Source organism: Rhea americana, unplaced genomic scaffold, assembly GCF_003343005.1.
Source record: "Rhea americana isolate MKP2758 unplaced genomic scaffold, rheAme1 scaffold_61, whole genome shotgun sequence".
Taxonomy (NCBI): domain Eukaryota; kingdom Metazoa; phylum Chordata; class Aves; order Rheiformes; family Rheidae; genus Rhea; species Rhea americana.
In genome coordinates this window covers 1,865,344-1,888,070 of record NW_028186768.1, presented here as the reverse complement: position 1 = coordinate 1,888,070, position 22,727 = coordinate 1,865,344, and the positions used below count along the sequence as shown (strand labels likewise).

Genomic DNA, 22,727 nt, shown 5'->3' with positions numbered 1-22,727 from the left:
AACAGACAAAAAAGGTTTGTCTATGGGTTTCTGTCCCCCCCCCCTTTTTTTTTTATTTTGCTACTGTGATTTCACCAAGCTCAAAAGCGGGGCCTTGACTGAGCACACCCCATGCTGCACACAAACTGAGAAAGTTTCAAGGCTTGAAATCTCCCATGGTGGGCAGCTGGGACATGGATTAGCATCTCTGAAATACTGGCAGGTTCTTTCGGAGACTTTATCACTGGTGAAATGTGCATTGACTGACAGCCTTGAAGACAAGAGCCATCCACATAACATAGGTGGATCCTGCTCTGTGCCAGCTCTCCGCTGATGGGAATTAAGTTCCAATATTCCCTGGTGTTTAGAGAGAAGTGGGAAAGAGAAGAGAGTCAGCTCTCAAGCAGGGCACCAGTGACTGCGATAGTGGTCTCCAGAGCACATAAAACAGGTTGCACAGAACAGCACATCTGGAAAAATCTAGTGGAGTCAGGAATGAGGACTTCTGGAGAGGAGAAAACCACCCATTCCCTTCTCTTGCTGAATGTCTCTAAAGCCTCTGAGTATTTGGCCCCATACAACCTTCCAAGCTGTTTCAGAATTTGCACACAGTTTCTTTGAGAGCAGCATCATTTTTTTTTTCTCTCCTGTTCTTTTGGGAATTGTAGTATGGCAAGGGTTTCATTTGCAGAGASGTGAAACAGGGTATTGAGTCAAAATTCAAGTGCAGTATGTCTGGTGATCCTTGAGACTGCACTCCAGCAATGCAGTGAGCTTTGTGATTTAGCTGCCACCAAAAGCTCCTGCAAGCCCAGGAGGTTTGGAGGTCACGTTAATCCATCATGAAGAAACAGCCAACAGAGAGCTGGCACAGGCTCTGACACAGTGCTGTGATTATGAACAGGGAAGCCTCACTAAAGATTAGTATTAAGAGAGCATACACGCACTAACAAAGAGCATATGTTGGCATCAGCCAGGACCTCCAGTTTCTAGCAGAGACTGGACTGAGCCCAACAGGCAGACAACGAACAAGAGTCCAAGGAAATTTCTCTTTTGCTTTTCTACTTATGCTTCTTCCCAACTTCTCTAAAGAGTTTCCAAAGACAGGAGAACATTAATCGGAAGGGATCCTACAGACCTAAAAAACGGAAAGACATCTGGTGCAGTGTGCGGGAGGCCACAGATGGGCAACATCTAGGTTTTCACAGCGTCTGTTCCTGGCCTAATCTGAATTATTGCTCTATGTATTTGAGTATTCAGAAACAGCTGTCAATAAGTCAGCCATTCCTGAAATACCAGAACAGCCAGGAACATCATACTATAGACAGTTCCCTCCATCAGTGAATATTTACCTGTGAGAATGTCCCTCTGATTTACCTTGTCAAGCCCATCCTTAGGCCCTGTGAAATCTGCAGTCTTTCTTCTACAGGGGACAAATAAAACCAATGACCACTTAAATAGCTTGCTTCAACGAAGCACAAAGAAAAAATGATCCTGTATGCCACCTAAGTGGAAACTTCTCAGTACATCTGCTGTGATCAATGCCTTGACAGTATCAGTAACTATGCTCAATCCTGCTAAAYCTAGTCTAAGGAGAGAAATCACGAGGAATCTCTCTCTCCTTGGACCTGATAACTATCTCACAGCACCTACAATGATGCACAGCAATCGCCAAATCAATATGGGACCATCACTGTAAGAATTAACTGTATCTGATGATGCGTCCTTCTCTATTAGAATTATGATCTTGTCCAATTATGGATCTTTGCTGTACTTGTAATTATGAGGTTGGTACTGTGACTTCCCACTAAGCTATTGCTTTCCTTCCACAAAAGAGAGAAGAGTCAATGAAAGGATAATGGAAAATTCCTTTCAAAGACACAGTGACAGCAAAATTTAGCTCGACAGGAGAGGAAATACAAGGGGAACTTAAGGCAAGACGCATCCCTTTTTTTAACCAGAACTAAACATGAATAAACCAGGCTCTTGTAGCATCAGCYAAATCCTTGCGTGGATCTAACAAACCCAGCTTTGTGCAACTCTGCAAGGTAGCTCTTCTTACTGAAGTCCCTTCAAACCCAGCCATCAAAGTTGCCCAGGTGAACAAGTCCTTGTTCAAAGGCAATAAAAAGAATTCTTGTTTATCTATTCATTTATATTTACCATACAAGGAAGAATAAACAAACAACCCAAAGTCAACATATACGTCAATAAGAATATCTTTGTACTAGGTATGCAGCGCAAGCGTGTGTCAGGAGACTGAGACAGCACTTGACCTAAGGGAGAAGCACATAAAGACAGCAGGAAAGTAAAGCTTTATCTGCTTTTCATTATAATACAATCTTCCGCACCCTGCTAGCACACCGTCTCCCCMTTCCCTTGTTCTAATCCACTAGTTGAAGAAAACAAACTTCAGCAACTTCTCCAAAGTACCAGTGGATTTTCATAAAGTCTAGTATTTCGGGTAACTCACTGGAAAGAGAACATTTCTGAAATCTTCCCCTTGCGCCACTGACTTTTCAAGACTATTTCTTTTGCTATTGTTTGCAACAGAACAAATTCCTTCCTCCTCTTCCAAAATGGAGATCACACATCGTTTTATCCTTAACAAGGCTAAGCTAATACCATAAGTAACTTTAACTCTTGAATTCCCTCCCTACTTTCCATTAAAAGCTCAATTTAAGCTCAGTGAGAATTTCTCTTGGTTTTAAAACACATGAAAAAAATTGAATTCACTACCTTTCCGAAGGAATAAATGCAATATGCCTGTGAATGTGTGAGCGTGTGTTTATTCCAATGCGCAATCATCAAGCTGATCATAGGCGTTGAGGTAATTTCACATCAAAATAAACATATTGTGAGCATTTATCTGAATGCCTAATCATTGAAATAAATGTAGCTGCATTTACTCTGGTGGGTGCAGGCATCTATCTGCAGTGCTTCTCTCTGCCTCTGCTTGGCTTAATAACGAAAACAAATGGAGGGAGCAGACCCACTGTGCAATTCTTAAATTGCTTCCCCATGCCACTTCTTAGCAGTGGCTTTTCAAACGTAGCAACAGCAATGGCAAAGTGGGAAAGATCTCTGCAGAAGACCAGGCACAGGAGTGGTCTGAGGTTCCTAAACAAAACGAGTCGGTGTTATGTGACTAGCAGAAACACGGACACTGTTTCAAACTGCAGATGATACTTCATTTTCTCAGCTCTTCTAACTCACAAAAAGCCTGATGGGACTTTTGTCTACAAATCCCTGCCCCAGCCTTCATTTTGAATTTGTTCCTTTAAATTGCCTTTGTGCTGAGAGTAACTTTGAAAATTTCAGTCAGACAGGAACTTTGCACAAGAATTAAAAGACAAAARAGGAAAGCCCCAGTCTTGCTTAGCTCGAGGAACTGCCAGGGTGAACATCGCTTACAGGCACAGCAGCACCAGGACGTGGACAGAGACAGTCATCATCCACTGGGGCAGCTCTACAGGAAATGAAGCACATGCCACAGCACGCGGCACTGATGGCTGGCCTCTCCCGTTCGTAGAAGAAAGGGGTCACACAACCCTCTGCACATCCCAAAGTCCATCTCACTGATGGCACTGCAAAGGCATTTGGCTGCGGCTTCCCCTTCGATGAGATCTGTGATTTAACGGTGCCCTGACAGATTGGCTGCCCCCCCTCAACAGTTAGCAGCAAATTGAGACCTGGGCACCAGCCCATCTCCAGTCTATCTACAGGATGGAGGAAAGGAGCTTGGGAACGATTGCTGGAACTGTCTAAATATTTAACATGACTAATATAAGCAATCATCAGAGAAACCAAGAAACTCAGTGATGTCACTAGGAAATGCTACTAACGGCTCCTACGTCGTGCCGTATCACGGGAATAGCACATCTTGGGATATCTTTACCAATGCCATTAGGCTAGCATTTTGGTCCTTACCTAGCGTCATGCAGTATCAAACAGCACTCGCGACTCAGGGATACAGTCAAGGCACTGACCCCACCCCGACCGTCCGGTTTAGTCCCATTTGCACCATTGGCGGTTCTGTCATTTTTTACCTTTGCTTCGCCTCCTGCTCCGGTACTGCTCAGTGTAGAAGGTTAGCTGCGTTTCATCATCTGCCTCTGAGCCAGAGTTTCCTTTGGCACGTCCAAACCCAATACCACCTGCAGGCAATGGAGGAGAAAAAAAAATCAGTAGTGTCAGTTGGGGTGCTCAGCAGCACGGGGTGGCCAGGAGTCCCAACGCTATGGCAAGGGTCTCCAGGAATCACAGGGGACTTCTGCTGCTCGTGACTTCACTGGCGCCTTATTGCCCTCGCCAGGGATCAAGGCTCCATCATGCCGAGGGCAATGTAAATGCAAGAAGTGGTTCCTATCCCCCACAAAACAGCAATGCAATTTTCAAAGAGAACCTGCACATGGAAACTGCTCTCCCCTGAGATACCCATGTAGCGAAATACAGTGTTTGAGGTGTCTGCTTCAAAGAAAAGGCAGCAGAGATAAGAGACACAGTGAATGTAGCCCTTAGGAGCACATCTACGAGGCCACCAGCAYGGCCAAGGTCCAGGTCCCCATTCCAGCATCCCTTTTGTTTTGCCTGTCTACAGCATCACATTGTCCAACAGCCAAGAAACAGCCAACTGTAGGTGCTGGTACAGCATCCCACACCATGGGGCTCTGATGCCATAAATAACCCGTATAAAAACAGTGGTGAGGAACCATCGACGAGGTCTGCCTGCCTTGATTTACGAGACAGACAACAACCAGCTCCTGATCTCCTTCCCAGAGTGAGAGATCGGTGCTGGGAGCCGGGGAGCTACCAGTGAAGGTATCTACACGAATCCAGCTCATCTCCCCGCCAGACCCCACTGCCACCTCCAGGCATTAGCACTCAAACACTAAGGAGTGAGATACATTAAAAAAGCAATCCAGAATCTAACTGGCAGAAGTTTTTCAATCCTTATAGAAAGTTTAAAGAAAAGAGGCCTCTGGGGGTTGACAGTGGCCCTTTAAACTGCTATTAAAATATTTTACTGTTTTCTAAAAAAAGAAAATCTTTTATTCCAGGCAGAAGTACAGTTGCCACGCATCTTGGCAGTGGAACAGAAGATGAGAGTGCTGCCTTCTGCCCTGCAAAATCCTCAATTACCCTGATGAGAGGTGGGTGGCAAAAGCCAGAGAGCCACCAGGAGCCAGGTTTTCTGAGGGGCACCATGGAGAGTGGAAAAAACATGACAGCTTATTCTCATCAGTGAGAAAAGCCCAGGTTAGACCTGGGCTTCTAACTGGGGTCCTGGGGCTCCGGTGCGGTTTGCCAGTGCCGCTCTGCCACACGTCCCCTCTCACTGCCGGGTGGGGAACTGTCGGCACCTCCTCTGCACCGAGCAACAGTTGTAGACGGTACCTACTATTTAGCTTTTTACTACCAAGCGTGATTTAGGGCACTAAAGTGTGGCCATTAATTACCTGATGCTACTTGAGTATTTCCATTAGTGTTCTCAAAAGATAGCAAGCGGCTGGGACGCGTTAATGCACCAGCCAAGGATTATCAGCGTGCAGGGAGGGCTTCGTACACATCGCCGCACCACCTGCGCGCAGCCCCAGCGCAGCGCCCCGAGCTCCAGAGACAAAGGCTTTGGGGCTGGGAGGCCAGGCCACACTCGAGTCTACGCCCCAAAGACTGCTAAACACAGGATGGACGGGGGTCCTCATCGTACTGTCAGAGCAAGCTGCCAGATGACGTTTCCTTCAAATGCCTGGGCTGATGCAAGCAACAGCTATGGGGCRTTTTCATATGAAAGCTACTTCATTTTCAGAAACAGTCTTCAAGAAAACCCCACAGGGAGTGGAGATAACCAGGTTTAGCTTGACACTGCACAGAGCCAGCAACACATCTGCGAAGGCTTTGCGGATATTACAGGAGCTCATAGCAGTGACTGGGGATGATCTCTGCATCTGAATCGAACCAGCTGCCTTTTGGCTTTGAAGCAAGATGAGACTCTGTGGCCTTTATTCAGAGCAAGATCTAAAATCCAGAAGAACCCCAGAATGGTGGCTGCCCATCTGGACAAAAACCAAAATGAAAATGCGTTTTGACACATGGCACTCCTCCTGCCACCCACGTGGCACCTGGAGAAGCAGCGAGAARGTTTCTGCCCCAGTTGGAGATGTAGAGGACAGAAAGAGCAGCAATCTCTGCTTGCTTTTTTACTCTTTGGGCTTCACAGAGGTTAGCAYGCGGCCCATGCCTGTCACGGGGAACCGGGCTGTCCAGTGGACTGCACAACCAGCCGCGTCCCAGCCCCCTCCAGCTGTGTTTTCATTTGTTTGCCGGTTGCGTCTCTATGATGGATGGTGCTGACATGTTAAATTACTCAGGCTGGATGTCTTCAGAGAGCTGGTGACAGCGATATTGCATTTTCTGATTACCTAGAACTACGCAGGATGTATAAATACAGGAGTTGGGAGACCCAAGCACAGGTTCCCAGCCTGCAGCGGAAATGTCTCCTCTGACACAACAAGCAACGGCAAAGGTCAGCCTGACAAAACGACGGCGGGTGAGGAGAAAGGTTCGCAAGGGAAGCGGTTTTTAAGCCCTTCGTGCTATCAGGGATACTGGAACGTACTTTYCCAGCGGTGTTTCCAGGTTTGCAGAGTCCAGGTGGAGCAGTCTGCAGGACACGGGAGTGCTGATGCTCACCAGCAACACGCCTGATCCTGCCCAGCGGCTGCAGGCTTTCACGGGGCAAACGGTTGTTTAACTGGCCCTTAAACCTCGCCCAAGCATCCCTCCAAAACGATCACACTTGGCACGTTATCGCCTGCCGTGACTCCGTCTCCCAGCCCCCCCTTCGCAGGCTGGGGACAGGCTCGAGGACGAGGTGGCTGCCGGCGTCCCTGCCGGCTTTGGGTTTATCCGAGCGCAGGCAGCCTACGGAGGAACCGGGAGCGCTCCTGATTAAAGACAAGGCAGCCCTGCCTCGTCAGCGCTTCTTTTATTTCTCTTAAAAGAGGAGGGAAACGCCGAGTAATAGAAGAGAGATTCTAATCACTGCGACCAATTACAAAGCAGAGCAAAGCACTTAAAAGAGACGGAGAGGGACGGAGAGGGACGGAGAGGCTGTCTGACACGCAACCTGCAGCTTCGCAGTGGTTGGTCCCAGCAGCGCCGTGGCGAGCGCAACGCGGGCGGCTGGCCTCGCGGGCCCAGAGGGAGATCCTAAATCACGCAGCCAGTCAGACCGCAGCAGCTCCGGCYTTCCTCCTCGCCCTCATCACCCCTCCCTTGTCCCACATGCATCAGCCACMGGACACCCTCATGCTGCTGTTTATCACTGACTCTAATGGGTCCCTCCCTCTGGCTTTCCTTGTGCACTAGGCAAGTCCTTCTTCCAGGAAATAAGAGGTGACACCACACTTAGCTTCCAAAACACAAGCAGCAGAGTAAACYACCCCAAAAGGACCTGCAAAGCCCACAGCTGATTTCTCACTGGGGGCTCACCAGCCAGTAGCGCACACTGCAATAACCCCCAGAAGCTTCCCTGGGGCACACACACTTCACATCATGCTCACCAGGATCTCTCTGTACCCTCACGTCCTCCTCTCCAATCCGGTCTCCTCACCCAGTAAGTTCTGCCTGYCCTCCAGAAAGAGAGAAGCAACGCTGTACCCAAATGCCATGTCTCTGCATGGGCAATACATTTCCGCAGTGGCTCCTAGAAGACCTGCACCTTCTTTGACATGAAGTTTGCTCCTGCAATTTAGCTCAGGTCAACAGATTTAAGAAAGAGGCAGCAAGCCCAAAATTGCGGAGGACAGCATGCTATGAAAGGGTCTCCCCCCTACACCGGCACATGTGTTCTCCTGCATCGTGTAGAAACCACTCTGCTGCAATCCCAACAGCGAGCCAGATGTCTCAATAAAGGTGCTCTCGTCTCTAATCCTGTTTGCAGATTTACAAGCTCGTTAATCCATTCAAACAGATCGTAGCTCAGCCACGCACTGGGGCAGGGTTCTTGTTGTTGTTTTTGAGTCAGAAGTTAATTTAGACAGCGAACAAGGCAGGGATCCAAGGCAAACATGTTTTGTGATCACATAATTAAAGATCATATCATAATGCATATACACAACACAGCACAAGCGGAGTTGTGCAGGCAGCCTCAATTTGGGCATTTTGGGCATTTGACTTTGAAGCCTTAACATCCTCCCAGCACAGTTTGTGCACTTAAATTCCTCGGGCTTCTGTAGAAAAGTCAACATAAAGAAGTTGCATCGTTTCTTCACATAGCATCTCACAGCCCYTTGGGTAGTGGTGGGAATTACCAGCTCCAGGGCAAAAGACCCAGCCCTTGGGCCATCAAGAGCCACSCCAAAGATAACCCAACACTGCATGGGACAGGATGCACACTTTCCCCAGGACTTCATAAGCATTTGCTGAAAGCAGGAAAAGGACAAACACAGTTTCTCCAGGTGCCTTTCCCAGTTCAGGATTGAGGTGGCATATTGGCTCACCCACTCTTCTGCCAGTGTTCCCACTCCTCCTGGCCACCTCTCCCAGTCTCGACAGAAGCTTTTTCTTGTCCAAAGCCTTCTTGCTGGCCAAATCTGTGTGTATTTTTTAAAGGCACGTTTCTGTCATTTAAAAAACAAACAAACCAACCTGACCTTTGAAATCTTTTTTCCAAAGCAAGAAGGTTAAAGAGCTTCTCAGTGAAACAACTACAGACAAAAACAAATCAAGACTACGTTGAAGAAATAAGTAATAGGAGCTCTCTGGGTAATTTCAAACCGAGGCCAGGTTTAGCTTGGATGCTGGATACTGCAAAAGCTAAATCTTGTAATGGGAACTAGGAGCCCATTCGTACCCCCAAAGTGACTCCCAGCGACACCTTGGGGAAGGGAAACTCAGTAGCTTGTGGTCTCTTTACTCWTTACTGAGCTGCACCAACCAGCACCCCAAAGATACTCAGGTCACAAGCTTAAGGACCATTTTTGGCTGGCTCTGCCTCCATGGCAAGCATCCTTGGGAGCTCACCTGTCTCCATCCCCCTGCGCTTCCCTCCTTGCTCGTGCCACCTCGCTCGAGGTCCTCATGGCACCTGAGGCTGCTGCTGGAAAATTCGGCTCCCGTGGCACACTTTTCCCAGGTATCCATCTGCACCCTCTGCTCCTAAGTTTCCCATTAAAATAAGATGATGGCAGTTTCCCCCCACACACACTCCCCGCATTGCAGGGAAGTCTCTGCATTAAAGACTGGCAGGGGCGACACAGAACCATATAATTAGCTAAGTGGAAATCTTCCATTTAATTAATTTACCCCCAAAAGCACACCAGTTAACTGAAAACTCACCTACCAAACTTGGCTAGAAGAAAATAAATTAGAAACAATCTTTTTGGAGGGAGGGGCATAAGTACTTTCTGTTGAAATCTATCCAGTCAACCCCTAAAAAAAGGCTAAAAAAGCCTTTTCAGAAAAACGAAACATTCTGTTCTAGTTTTTTGATTTCAGCAGCATGCACAAAAGAAGTCTTTCCAGTTGATTAAAATTCTTCCTTGTCATTGATCTTCCTTTTTCTTCTTCTGCCTATACCCAAGAAACTGGACCGGGAAGCGGGGGACGCTGCGAGGAGGAGCGAGCCGCGGCCCCTCTGCGGCCCTCCGCCTCCACTGCGGCGGAGCGGGAGCCTGGGAACGGGCCACGGACAGTGGGGGGCCAAGCTGCAGCTCTCCGTCCCCTCCTCCCCGGGGGCTCGAGCCCCCCTCCTGCCTTGCTCCGCAGTAACTTTGGGTAAATTACGGCACAGCAGAGACCTCCAAGATGCATTAAGACGTTTCCCTGATCAACAGTAAATCATGTCTCAGGCAGAATGATCTATTAATCACTTACTCATTTTAAAAGGGAAAGGCACTCATTTAACCTTTTTATTTACCTCTGGCAGCTGTGATAAACACCGTATTTCAGCGCTGGCTCTCCTTCGCCTAACAGCTTTGYGCTCAGAGGACAGAAGGTCCCGGCTACCTTCGCAAGCTTTGCTTTGATCTTGTAATTTGAGATGGTTTTCAAAAAAAAAAAAAAAAGGCAGGCTGACAGCCTTTCCCAGCAGCCAGGATGTTTTTAATCGTCTGCCCCAGGAGAGGGCACCAGACACCCCTCTCTGAACACAGTGACCTCCCCACAGCCCAGGTCCCAGCCCTGGACCCCAACCACGGCACCCTCTGCTTTTGAGGTGCCGTGCAGATCCTAATGCTAAACAGCACCCTCCATCCCTCCGTGCCAGCCTTCACCTCCCCCCCGTGTTTTCAGCCGAACTCAACAGTCTCGGCTCCTGGCTTAAATCCTGCTCTGGYGCAGCTGGGCAGAGATGCTGGTAGAGGTGGCTGGGTTCTGGCCCACAGCAGGCTGCATTTTGGCAAACAGGAGAGCCAAGCAGAGCGATGGGCACCTGGCACGACTTGTTGTAGGCTCTGGGGCATCCCGAGCTAGCGGCTGTCGGGTATGAGCACACGGACGCATCTCATGGAGAAAGGGACAGAGCTGGAAAAGCAATAGCAAGGGAATTAGCATGGAGCAGCACCGCTGTTCCCAGCAGCAATGCAGAAGGTGAGCCCCAAGAGGTCCAGAGGCTGCACTGCAGCAAGAGTAGGGGTTGGAGTAGTCAAACTTTCCCTGCTGATCTTTTTAATCTTCTCCCCTCCAAAACCTTTTGAATGGTATTTATGAGGGTTTCTTGTAGGAAGACAAAAATAAAATTCTCTGTAGAGTTCAGTGATGATAATTCTTCCAGTCCCCCAAGCCATCTGCCCACTGCCAGCTCTGCCACTTCCTCAGGACATTACATCCACGTGAGCCCTACGCAGCCACCAACACCAAGTCCTCCCAGCAAAACATTTTAACCYGTGGACCTTGGACAATTTCGCAAGCCAAGGAGAAGATCAACTGCTTCATGAATYAAATGAAAGAGAGAAGTCAAACGACCTGCCCGAGACAGGCATCCCGTCGCCCAGTGTGGGGACCAGCTGTCCAGGCCAGGCTCCCTTGGAGGGAGAAGGGCTCTCAGCAGTGTCCCCGTGAAACGTGGACCCTTTGCCTGCAGCTCTTGTGCTCTGCTAGCCTCCATCTATTTTCAAACCTCAGCAGAGATATTCTCCTTCTACCTCATCCTTCCTGCACCTAGACTCATATTATCTTCTCTCTCCTTGTATTATTTATAAACTCTAAATGTGCTTCACTCGATAAAAGTGTTTGGGGAGAAAGTTTGTATGAAAAAGGCATTACACAAAATAAAGTTATATGGTTGTGTAAATGGAGAGTTTTTTTTTTTTTTTAAGTAGATCTTCTCGGCAAAATATGACCTTTCCTGGAGCTGTTAGAAACACTTAGTGCAGAATCAGATTTAATGACAAGCAATAGGCAGCAGTTTAAATGCACTTAGTGCGGGGAAGGGAAGCAAGGTAGAGCTTACTTGAGATTTGTTTTTGTTGGGTTGGGCTGTTGGGTTGTTTGTTTTGGTTTGTTTTTTCCCTTTTTTTTTCTTTATGCAAGGCACTCACAGAATCCTTTTGGAGTCTTTCTGCAAAGCAGGAAATTCTTTTGCTGTTACTAGTTCCTGCAGAGAGAGCACTCCAGCTGTAGGACTCTGATGAGGTTAAGCATTAATTAAATCGAACCGCGAGAAAATAATTACACACATGCATCCGTCAGGCCAACTTGTCACTACCCAGTAACAAAGCTGGATGCAAACTCCATCAGAGGAACTGTCATGTGGCTGTTAAGGGAAAACAAATGCATCCCAAACGGACAATTTCATTTAGGGGGAGAAAAAAAAATGGATTGCAAAGGATTAATGAGGCGAAGGGTTTGTGTTTGCAATTGGATGTAAAATGCAAACATAGTAAGTTGTGATATCATCATTTAACCTTAATGTTCAATAGCGTTCCAATCGCTCGCACGCCAGAGGGACAATTAAACACAGGCCATAAAAACAAAACTTCCAAAACGGGAGAGCAGCAGAGAAATGCATGGAAAAGACATTCCTGATTCAGCAGCAGCACCCAGCCAAGATTTTCACAAATGAACAGAAATATAAATTATGAGAAAAAGAGAAAGGGATAGGGCCATAGGGAGCTCTTTATTGGAGACGCTAGAGTTGGCTTGATTTTCAGAGCTGCTCAGTGATTTCTGACACGGGAGACTTTTTTAAATTTTTTTTCTAGTCCTCAAGTGAGGACTCTCAGAAATGGAGACACTCAAAAGTCCAGTCCCTGCTTGACATTCATGGCGTATATCATACCATTAACACTTAAAGCCACACAAAGGTCCCCACTGTGTCTGAGAGCATTTGCAATTATGACTGTTAAGAGTTTCAGGGAGGAAGAGAGACCCAGGGAAAATACAATCCATTAGACACCRAGAACGGGGCTGGCAAAGCCTATATTTCTTCTTCTCACCTGCTGGCAAGAAAGCATCTGCCTACCACCACCGATCCCAGACTTGGGATGGGTAAATCCAGGCTGGGAGTTATGCCCCTGTTGCCTCCACATCTCAGGCAGAGAAGCTGGCATGATCTGATCTCCAATGCTCATGTTCAGAAAACATAAGCCTGGGCAGAAAGCTCACTGGAGGGCAACAAAGGGATCTCTTGCCCTGGCACTCGTTGAAATCACACTATGTGATTCACAGCAGCGCTCCCAGACCACAGCCACCACCTCTCCAAAGGGGTCAGCCCCARGAGAAGGCCACTGCCCGGAGGAGGTAACAGGGCTGCTCTGCAGCTGCACGGATGACTCCGAAGCGGTGCAAAGATCGGGAGAGGCAGGGGATGCAGCCCGAGGTGAGAACGTCTGACAGAGAGGGGGTTTCAGGGATGTCGCCTGGGGGCGAGCAGGTGACAAGGAGGCTGGCWGGCTGTGGGGCTTGGTGCCACGCTCCCGCCCGGGGCAGCGGGAGTCTCTGCTGGCAGGAGGGTATCGAGCCTCCTCCCAGGCTCAGCTGCGAGGCTTAACCGGCTTGCTCTGTTAGCGACCAGGAAGCCTCTCGCCTTCAGGTGGTCCAAAACAAAATGGAAACAAAAACAACAAAAAAACAAACAAAATAAAAAAACAAAGCCATACATGGAGCAGGAAACTTCACCAGATAGTCACTGCAGACCCCAAAGCACTCCCCTGCTCGTGCTGAAATCCAGATATGTGTATTTGAATAACCACTACAAAACAAACCAAATAATTTAAACCAGTTAAAAGAGTCAGAACATTTTTTTCACACTAAGTGAATAATTTATGGGCAGAGCTATAATAAAAAAGCCCTCTCCAGGCCTGTATTGCAGGAAAATATATCCAGAATAAAAGATCACATTTCAGACTCATAAATAAATGAAAAACAAAACCAACAGTAAACAGAGAGGAAACTATTTCCTCCCTGGCTTCCCAGTGCTGCCACAAGACCTGCAGTGCGCTAAGCAGACCAACGCTGAGCCTGCCACGGCCGAAGAGCCCTTCCACCTCTGCCGAAGTGCGACCCCAACGCACCTCCTCCTCCCCAGCCATAGCCCAACCGAAAATCTGGACCCAAACTCTAAGCACAGCCTCTGCTCTCATCGCTTAATTCACAACTACTTTCTCTCTCTCTCTCTTTTTTTTTTTTTTCCTAGCAGTTTTTTTTTTTTTTTTTCCTAGCAGCAACAGTGGCAGCTTTTTCTCCTCTTCTCCTCTTCAAAAGCAACCTAGGGACCAAATCCGTCTCACAGGGCTATTGCAACCAACCTCCTCCTTTTCTTCCAGAGGGTCTGCAATAGCTAGCAGGGCTACAAATAAAACCGAACAGCCCCCGAGGCACTTCTGCATGTGCAGTCTTTGGAGCCACAGATTGCTGCTCGTACCTCGCCTGTGGCCTCTAAATAAAAAAATGCCCAAACTAAGCAYTGGCAAAACACAATGAAGGGAGGCCTCAGAAATGTGAGTTACAGCCAAAGCAAAATTCACCTGTTCCCCTGGAACAAAAGCTTGCATAGAAATTGCATTTCATTCCCATGAAATCAGGTTAGCTGGGGCAGCCAGAGGCGCAGGGATCACAGACTTGCATCAGGGCTGGACAAATTCTGAGGAGGASAGGAGGTGACACTACTCCCAACCACCTCACCCAGACCACTGGATGATATTGGATTTTCCCCTCTCACCCTGTTACAGAGAAGGTCTGTGGTCCCCCTCTGCATAGGCAAGTAGGTAGAGGTCCTCAGCAGAGCACTTAGTGATTAGGGCGAGGAGATCCTGCCTTAGCCCCCACCAGACTCACTCCTCTAGGTGTRATCAAATCCACAGCACCAGAGGAGCAGGCAGCAACCATGGCAGATGGAAGCCTACCTCGGGGTCGGCTCCGGCGTTTCCGTCTCCCCACCGACGTGCTGCGCAGCGCGGGCTGGAGCTGCCCGATCTCAATGGGTGTGTTGGTGCGGAAGCTCTCCTTGAACTTCTGCATGAGGGACTCCACCGTCTCCTGCGTCACCTCGGGAGCTGCAACACCGGTAAAGGGACTGCAGTTAAAAGAYGTTTGGGCAATCGTGTACCCACCACCCTTCCTAGCCACTGTCACGCTTGCAAAGAACAGCACGATCCAGAGTCAAGGGCATGAGATAAAGCTCTGCCGATCTGGACTGCTGTAAGAAGCCACCTCAGGGGATTCAGCCAACACTTGCTAATTCTAAGAGKAACAGAATTCAGTAAATTGTGAGTTTAGGGAAATCACATTTTTCACATCACTTTCCAACACTTGCAATTATTCCTTGCCTATTCCTGTATGCGAATGCAGGGGCAATCGGAAGCACCGTGGCYTTATTAGAAGTTAGACTGCAGAGTTCAAAACATACAGGAACACATACAGGAACGCTATCACTAGCCACAGGAAGCCCAAATGGGACTGTGCTGGCTTAGGACTGTGTTTAACTCTGCTTTGGGAGTTTGCAGTCAAACCTGCGGCTTGGCAGCCTTTCAGGTGAATGTGTCCTCCATGACAAGTAATTCTGGAGCCGAATAAGGGTATGCAAGGCTCATCGTTTTAAGCTAGGTGAACAACCTGAATAGCTGCTCTGGGTATGTTTTAACACATCCAGCTGAATAAGGAAGTCCCTTCTGATCCTCTCACTATGCCTTCCAAAGGCATTCACTTACACGCAGAGTGACAGCACCCCTAGCTCAGAAAACAGCTTTCTTCAGTGCCGCTCAGCAGATGACACWGCTCAATATTTAAGCAACTCCTCTCCCTGCTCTCAGACATCCACCTACCCAGCCCTGCACTACAAGCAGTTAATGGAAATAATGAAAACATTAGCAAATAAGAAAGATGAAAACAGGACCAAAAGGTTTGTAGTGGACCTTCTGAAGGCCACACAGGTCTCCCAGGTGGAAGCAAACAGTCTGACCTCTGTCAGCTCCTCAAATAAACTCATTAGCAGAACATAACCTCTGTTTCTGTCTCCATATTAAGAGTCATGAAGTCTGATCAGCTCATGAAGCTCCTCCTGCCTCCCCCCAGTGTCTGAGCTCATTTGGAGTTGGCAAGAATCACCAGCCCTGAAAGCATCCCACATCCCATCAGACAAAGGGCCTCCTTGTCCTCTCGACCTCTCTGCAGAGCTTTCCCTGCTACCCCTGGCAGASGCTGAGCAATCCCACGGGCTGCGCWCACCCTCCCCRGCTCCTTTTGCTTCTGCTTGCTGCAGTGCTGCTTTCTCCTCTTTGGCTTGTRGGGGACTGTCCCTCCTGACAGCATCGACACCTTCCTGGGAGCCGGAGCCGGGCTGTCGGCGCCTCTGCAGCGTGCCACTCACCTGCCACCAGCAGAAACGCTGCTCCACTCTCTCTTGGAGCAGCTCTGCGCATCACCCTTCCCTGCCCTCCTCTGCGCGGCTCAGCTCATCTGCCCGTGCTGCAGCAGGAGCCGCTGGCAATGGGGCCCTGACCCTCTCCTAGGCAAAGGCTGCCAGTCAGGCTTAAATCGGCTGAACTCTGCAGCAGCTTCGTGCTGCGTACAAATGTCACCTAGGGAAGCGAACTGCCTAAGCTCCTTCAAGTCAGCGCCTTAGCCAGAGCTCCTCAGCTCTCCAGGATTTAAGGGCTAATGCATTCACCCGCTGCATCTCCTAGGCCCAGAGATACATTAGATATGTATTTTAGTTGGAGATATGTGGGCACCTGGTGAGTTCGGGATGCATAACYGTCCCAGCCCACAGACTCCAATTTCCTTAGCAGCATGCGGCAGAGTTCATTTTAGTAAGAAMGGCGGCTGTGCAGGACGAGGCATTTGTAACTCCAGACAAGGATGCAACTTAAATGAGGAGTCGTCAGTGGAGAAGGAGAAGGCTCCAAAAATTGCCCACGCAGAAGGGAGGGGTGCGAGGAGAAACCCTTGCAGAAGGAACAGCCCGCATCGCGAGACCCCTCGCGCAGCAGCACTGCCGTGGAGCTGCTTCCCCAAACAAAACGCCAGTGAGTGAAGGAGGAAGGAGAGGAAAAAGCCAGGGAGCAGAGCAGCAACAGCAGCGGGCAGCGATGCAGTCAGAGGCGCTGTGCCCTGCCGCTGCTAGCAGAGTGACTTCGCACTGGGCGAGCACGCTGCTGGGGCTCTGCATGGCCCCAACACCGTCAGGCTGCTGGGGTTTCACCAGTGCCAGAAGTAATGCACCCAAACTCCCAAACACGCATCTCGAAAGCGCTCCCATTCCAGGGCAGGCTTATCGGCACAGACAGGTCCATCTCCAGGATGGGTTGACCTGCAGGAGCTGCCACCCAGGGACACAAGTGCACTGCTAGCGTGAAGCAAGCGCCTCCAAGCTGACACCTCCCAGGGACAGACGGATGGAAAGGACCTAGCCGCTCGCCGACAGCATGGGACACCCRCTGCAAGCAAGGTGCTGTGCCCAAATCCGGCCCTGCTCAGGACCACCCGCGCTCTCAACGGATCTGCCCACATGGGTTCCCTAGGAGCCCCTGGGTTTCCCGGTCCAGGCTTTAGACCCTCGCTGGGTGCTCTTCCACACCTGAAYACTGTAGATGAGGCATCTAAAATCTACTGGGGCCACTGCAAGGGGCAGCGCGGGAGAAGTGCAGATCAGTTCTGTTCCCCATCTCCGCAAGCGAATGAGCAGGGCTCAGGAGAGGGTTTGGCCAAATACATCAGTTCAGCAGAGCCCCACTGGGCAATGGAGAGACGAGGAGCAAATTCAGAGCTGGCACAAGCAGCGGAAGGGGGAACCACTTCAGGAAAGTCCGAGAGCTTGGCCTAAGGGGACCAGCTACATTATGTCTCCGTTATTCAGCACCAGGGTCCCCCAAGCACCATAAATCACGGGCAGAATCCTCCAAGCCCACTTGGCATGAGAGCTCCCAGGCTCTGGATTTACGGCAGGCACTGCAGGATACTGCGGCATCGGATATCCCATCAGGCAACATCACAGGGGAAATCAAGTGTAGGAAAGGCCTCAGGGGAGCATCTAGTCCCATCTCCTGCGTCACTCCTGACAAGATGTGCCAAAGCCAATCTTGCAGCACTCCACTGAGGCATCCAGAAACGACGCTGCGACATCACCCACTGGCACCAGCTACGGTTCAGCCCCTTCCCCCCTGCAAGTGCTCTYCTCAACAGAGCCCTACAGCCCCAGCACAGGGTGTTCGATGGAGAAAGCCCTTTCCCGGACACAGGGTGGAGAGGAGGCCGCCCCACCAGCACCCCCGAGAAGCACACGGGCGCAGCTCCTTCGCCCAGGAGGCCGGCCCTGCCGCTTTTCTGCGGCACCTCAGTCACTCCCGACTCTCTCCCCTCCTTCGGCAGCTGCACGGGGACAAGAGATTAGCGTAGCAGGGCCTCCCTGCGAACAGATGGSAATTTATTTGAACCTCGGGGCTCTGCAATATATAACATGTGCAAGTAGAGCAGGGATCTTAAGAACTGCCTGGCTAAAGCTTATTTACTGAAAGGAGGCCAGAACAAGAGTGTGATGAGAGGAGGAGGAGGGGGAYGAGTTTTCAGCTAGCTGGGAAATGTAGAGAGGTCGCAGCTCTGTCATGTTCCTTGCTCGGCTGACAGGAATAATCAGCGACGTTGTGATCGTACCCCATCTGGTCACCATACTCAGCACATCAATCCAGAAGCATCTGCTTGACTGTTTGTCATTGGCGCGAACGCCAAAAGCGGGGTGAAGGGAAGCATCATCTTTGTGGGGAGACRGTCCCAGCACTTGTTGGCTATTTGCAATGTTACAAATATTTCTCCCTGTTTCCTAGAGGTTGAGTAAAACCCAGCATTCCCAGCGTGCCTCATTGCTGTGCATCTCGTGCGTGCGTTGGCACCTCCTTGGCCTCTCTGTGCTCCTTACTTGGGAGCAACGCGGGGAAATCCCTTGCTGAGCAGATGGATTTTGACCTGGGCAGTATGGCAACAGCAGGAAAAAACCCTCATTGCCAAACCAACGGTAGYTGGATTTAATCTGAATGATCACTGAGGTCAAGGACTAAAGGAGGGAGCCTCACCCACTGCCAACTCTATCAGAAGGAAGGAAGAAGATACCAACGCATGGCAAGGAAGGAGGCATAGCATTAGCAGAGTAGTAGGTCTCTACTGAGCCTGAAGATGGCCATTGTATCTACACAGCAGATGTCCACCATAAACTCCACCACCTTGGCTTTCTCACCCAGGAAAGTCCATAGACAACAATCTGAGCCTTTATAGCTAGAGACAAAAATAAATAAATAAATAAATAAATAAATAAACCACCCACTCTGGTTGCTAGTGCTCTATCCACAGAGGCCATCAGTCTGTTGCAGAGATACACAACCACACAGCAATCACGAGTTAACACACATGCGGCAGAGGCTGCACATGTCCTGCTGGTGAGGCTGGTTGGAGGCTGACTAGACGCACACGTGCTGTGGGGCAGCACTTGCATCACCCCGTGAGGTTTTAATTGCTCGGGGAAGGACGGGAACATGTTCTGGAGCAGGGTGGCACGAGGCTTCAATCAAACAAATACTTCAGCTCTGCCCTGCGAAACCTGCGTGGGATGCCAACGCTAAACATAGGCTCCCGCGCTGACCCCCGCAGCCCTGCTTTCACACGCTGCCCTCCTCTCGCAAACAGCTCAGCAGTGCTATCACCAGCGCTTAGTCACTGGTTTCTTCTTACAATTGTCAGCGTTGGCCAAATGAGACATGCTTTTAGGCGTGATACAACTGCCCTCTCTCTGAGCAAAGTCTGCCAAACTCTCTCCTATCCCCTGTTTCCAAGGTAAAGGAGATAAATTCACCAGGACTATTTAGCTCATATCTTCGTCACTGCTTTGAAGAGCTTTTAAAAGCACAGCCGAGGTGGTGAGATCCACCCAAAGGTTTGGCACATCACTAGTGTCTCAACATATCCRTGGAAATCTCATCACTTCCTATTAAGGAGGTTTGACAGCATAAGACCCCCGTAAAAACAAGTTAAACTAGAGGCAACACCAGGCTATTCGGTCTCCACAAAAGCTACTTCCATCTACTTTAGTGATTTTAATACACTTCTGAAGGTAAAAGTACCTTTGTAGAGTACATTGCATGTTCTCATCCTACACCTCCCTCCTGTCCACCCTCATACTCTATTTTGAAAGTTGTTTTGCTCTCCTTACGGCTCCGTTTTTCGTTTGCATGTCTCCCACAAAACAATTCATACCAATAGCCTTTCTTCTTTTTTGCTGGCACTGGGAAAATATGTTGTTTGGATTAAAATTAAAAAAACAAGTCATCAACAGTGATGAGTGATGTCTGGGTAAAAACACATTGCAACTATGATGAAAAGCAGAAGCACCTGTTTCATCTTTCAYGGGATTTCCACCACAGCCAAGAGGTGTTTCCTGGGCTTATCCTGACCAAGTGTCTGAGAGATGCTATGTCCCATAGCTGCAGCCGTGCTCCTCCGTGGGCCAAAGCCAACCCTTGTCCACTGCTCATCCCAGAGGGAGAAGTAGGATTCTTCCCTCCCTGCTCTGCCATAGCCCCAGCTGCTCAGACTGAATCTGCTCACCAGGTGAGGAGGACACAACGTCCYGCCACTTACATGAGGGAAAAAATAACTTCTTCCAGAGTAACAGGTTGGCTTTAAGTTTTGTCTTGGGGAAAGAGAAGACCAGTACCTCCCYGATCCTCACTTTCAATGGTGCAGAGCAAGGGACAAGGAAATGCAAAGTCACTTTAAACATGCGACTCTTTTCCAGCTAGGAAGCAGGCATTGGGCAAGTGGTCCTGCAAGTATCCCATATGGCCTGGAAACAAACCCTCACAACTCTGCTGAGATATTTTAGTGTCTTTGGATGCTGCCTYAGAGTACCCCAACAGACCAGCCCTACTGCACTCTGGAGAAGTGCCCTCAGTCTAAGCCAACGCTCCTGCACTAGCAGAGCCCCCATAGTCAGTAAGCACCTAACAGCCTCATTAGATGCTGCATCAAACCTAGCCAGGGCAGGAGAAGAGCAGACAGCTTCTCTAAACCAGGCACAGKGCCTTGCACTTCCACTGAGTGGTTGTGAGAGGGGATGGGCCCACATCTCACTTTTGGTAGTGTATTAAAATAGAGCCGTGAGACTTAAGGTCTACAAAGCCAACAACTCTTGTTCTTTGGTATTTGGCTTAAAGTCGCAGTCCCTGGAGCCATGGAAGTCCTCGTCTTTCTTAAGCAACATTTATGTTCTCTTAACTGTACGGAAAAAGCTGGAAAGACAATACCAGCTTGTATTCGATCTTCTCACAGTAGATACCAAATAAAAAATATATATTTTATTTTTTATATATATATATATATATTATATATATATATATAAAATATATATATTTATGTATCTGAAAATGCCTTTTTTTAAGCACTTGATTTTCACATCACTGTCCTTGATTTCTAAGTATCAGAGCCCAAATTGCTGACTCCTCAAAATTATCAATGGTTTAAATGGTCCCGGAGTTTTGGAGAGAAGATGGCACAGAGTAACTAGCAGAGAAACTCAAGAGCTGCTTGACTGAATACACTGTTTCACTGAAATCAAAATGTTTCACAAGAACACGTCAAACTCAATTAAGGATTAAATAGAAAAGYTGGGATGCAATTAGGTTGTTACGGTTTTTCCTTCCTATTTTACTTTGACATTTTCATGCATTTATGATGGCAGCTGTGGCCACGCGTACCACACTGCCCCCTTGTTTCAGACASTAACTCTCCTCTAAGACCTTTTCCCTCACTCGTACTGATTGCTTTCAATATTTTTCAAATAATCTTTTTCTAGGCAAAGGTACTCTCCTGCGAATCACTGATGCTGGCTGTAAAGGTCTAATGCATCATTACATCCATAATGCACTATGTAAACGTACATGCACACCAAGTATGCGTAGCATAGTTTAAGCTTAATACRTTTTAATTGCTTTACGTGAATCAAACTCCTGAGTTTCAATAAGGTCATTTTGATATTTCTGAATCAATATTTTGGAAATTTCTACTCTAGAAAGTATTTCAAGATATTGACTTTTCTACCCTATTTGGAATGAGCATAAATTTCACAATGTTGGAAGTTTTCCACATGGTGGAAACTCTGTTTTCTCACCAGCTCTAAATAATGGGTGTTTGTTGTTTTTTGAAGCATGAAATAAGCAACAGTGTTTGTTCTGAAACTGGGATGTGGACTGATTTTCAACAGTGCCAATCTAAAGGTACTAAGTTGTAGAAAGCAAAGAGCTTTACTAGCATAAAATTAAGTAATTATACCAATGCCTACGTGACAAAGGTGGAAAATATTTGTACTACCGTTTCACACGTATTGGGAAGAAAATACGTCTGGATAGAAATATCTTGCCACAAATCACAGTGAATATAGCAAAGACATGAGCAACATTGAGAACTTTACCATTCCATCCCTTTCTTTTAGCAAACACTTCTACCACCTCTGACCTTRAGCAAGAGAGCCTCTGTCCCCATCAGGCACCTGTTCCCAATCACTCCATCTCATATACCACAAATACCAAGTCCAAACAACCCTTGGACATTGCTGGTGCATTACGCAACCAACTCAGGACAAAYATATATTTTTTTAAAAAAATCATCAAAACTAAGCACAAATAATCAAACATACTCATATATCAGAGCTGAAGGCAAGGGATCAAGTGCCTTCTGCAATGTAATCTTCTCCATGCCATCCTTAGATGAAGCCACCAAGGAAAATGGTAACCATGGCACAGCATGCTTTGCCTGAGCTGGCCCTGGCCCCCTCCTCAGCTATGTCCTGGCCCCCCAGCCCCAGCCTGCGAACACCAAGCTAGGGAGAATCACTCTGCCTCAGAGAAACTCTCTTACATAGAGGGATTYTCAGATTCATCCAAATAGGGCTATAGGAACCGAGAAGCATTTTGAAAATTTGCTTGTATTCCATCTCCGCTGCTTCCTTCTCTCTCTCAGCCCCTTTTTTTTTTGGAGGGGAGGGGGCTTTAAAATAGAAAATGTATACATTTCTTTAAGATAGAAGTTAATATATATTAATAGGTCATTATATATATTAATAGGTCTCTCTTTAAAAATAAACCTTCATGCATAAAAAATTGATTTTAATTGTAAATTAAAGGGGGAGGGTAGAAGAAGAAGAAATACAGGAAGGGAAGTTCCATTTGAGATGTCTCCTTTGAAGTAAGCTGAACAAATGTATTTTCCTCCTTCACATATTCATGAGATGACTGYTTTGCCTCATTCTCCACCACCCTCAGTTC

At 48.2% G+C, this 22,727-nt stretch overlaps 1 protein-coding gene across 1 annotated transcript in view; it reads right to left on the bottom strand.

Moving 5' to 3' along the window:
* The window catches only part of ASTN2 (astrotactin 2), a 350,711-nt gene that overhangs the window by 260,888 nt on the left and 67,096 nt on the right, over window positions 1–22,727 (bottom strand). Inside the window, exons 4-5 of the mRNA XM_085320071.1 lie at window positions 14,328–14,477; window positions 4,029–4,136 (exon numbers count right to left, since the gene is read on the bottom strand). Of these exons, the coding sequence (XP_085176197.1) occupies window positions 4,029–4,136; window positions 14,328–14,477 (258 nt within the window). The remainder of the gene's footprint in view (window positions 1–4,028; window positions 4,137–14,327; window positions 14,478–22,727) is intronic.